Source organism: Histoplasma capsulatum, genomic scaffold (assembly GCF_000149585.1).
Source record: "Histoplasma capsulatum NAm1 scaffold_73 genomic scaffold, whole genome shotgun sequence".
In the NCBI taxonomy this organism is placed as follows: Eukaryota; Fungi; Ascomycota; class Eurotiomycetes; order Onygenales; family Ajellomycetaceae; genus Histoplasma; species Histoplasma mississippiense.
The window spans coordinates 4,455-5,790 of NW_001813920.1; the positions used below are offsets into that span (position 1 = coordinate 4,455).

The window sequence follows — 1,336 nt, forward strand, 5'->3', positions numbered from 1 at the left end:
CGCGGGGGGCAAGAGGGTAGTATCATTCGGCCGTGGCTGCGGACTGCGTACAGTAGAAAAGGGGAACGCATGACAGTGCGGTGGACAGGTGGCTCGGCTTCTCCGGTTATTTACTTGTGGCGAGCCTGCCTACCAAGGACCGTTAATGAACGGCTAGGAGAGGCCAACTCGTGGCTGATCACGATATCACTTTCACGTACACGGATTAGCACGGATTAGCATTATGCCTCACCTTTCGGGGCTGGCAGATGCTGCTGGGACACCGGCGGGTTCGGCTGTACGTATTCCCCTCTCTTGTTTCCGAAGCGTAGACACCCGCTGGCGCAGCGCCGATTCCGTTCTTTCTGGAAAACAACTCTCTATCTCCGGCCAGGGTCGGCGCTCCTCCATCATGCTCAGGAGCCGTGCGTCATCCTCGGGGAGCCATCGCCACAGCTTGTCTCTGTGGCCCTTCCTCCCCTCGCCGCGCTCACGCTGAGATTTTCCGACCTTGCGAGGAGTCGAGCGACCGGCTGACCGCACACTCTCGTCTCCCACCCATATTGCCGGTGTTGAGTCGTACATGCAACTCGCCAAAGCACCTTCAAACAGCCAAGAAAGGAACTGCAGACGCTCGTCGAGCGGCAGCGACAGGAAATGGGAGCGAAGGGCTGTGGAGGAATCTTCCATAGACGATGCGGAGGCAACGTGAAGCCGCTTTGCGGCCGGTTCTTCTGGTTGCTGTGGCCCTCGCTTGCGCCTCCTGAACTGTTCGTCGCTGAGGAAGTCGTCACTCGTGCTGTAGGAGCAAGGAACATCAACGTCAGTGCCGCAACGGGCAGGGTGAATATGCCGATGATCCAGAACGTGAGTATCATCAACTGCTTGAGAATTTCTACTCCAGCCGTCAGGCCTCTCTCCGGATCCTCGGTGATGGTTGGGGTTGTCACAGGACATAGACAGGGGAGGTACAGGATAGCGATAAATGGCCTTTGGGTTGGCAAGATCATCGCCTTGCTGGACAGGCTGGTGAAGGTCACTAATGTCCCAAGGCGCGTCGTCGGCAAGGATCGCTGGGTCAATGGGGATGTTGTTCTGGAGATCCGGGAGCCTGAAGAAATCTTCTAAGCTACCATCCGAGCTAGCTATGCTTGGCGACGACGAATCAGCCCCTATGGCGCCTCTCCCAAGGGGAGGCAGTTCGGTCGGCGTATCAGAGATATCATCTTGTACGTCACGGGCAGGGGTGGGATGCGAATTCGGGGTGTGATGTGCCAGGTCACAGAGAGATGATACGCGATGCCGGGGATTCTCCGAACTGGGTGGTGGTATAGACATCTCTCTTGGTTGAGAGGGG

The 1,336-nt window shown here is 57.5% G+C and overlaps 1 protein-coding gene across 1 annotated transcript; it reads right to left on the reverse strand.

Annotated features, from left to right (window-relative positions):
- Positions 1 to 110: 110 nt before the first annotated feature.
- On the reverse strand, positions 111 to 1,317 carry HCAG_09193 (predicted protein; the record flags this gene model as incomplete). Its single annotated transcript, XM_001535823.1, has 2 exons — positions 111 to 129; positions 233 to 1,317. The coding sequence occupies 2 exons, from the start codon at positions 1,315 to 1,317 to the stop codon at positions 111 to 113; spliced, it is 1,104 nt and encodes a 367-aa protein (XP_001535873.1).
- Between the last annotated feature and the right edge of the window lie 19 nt (positions 1,318 to 1,336).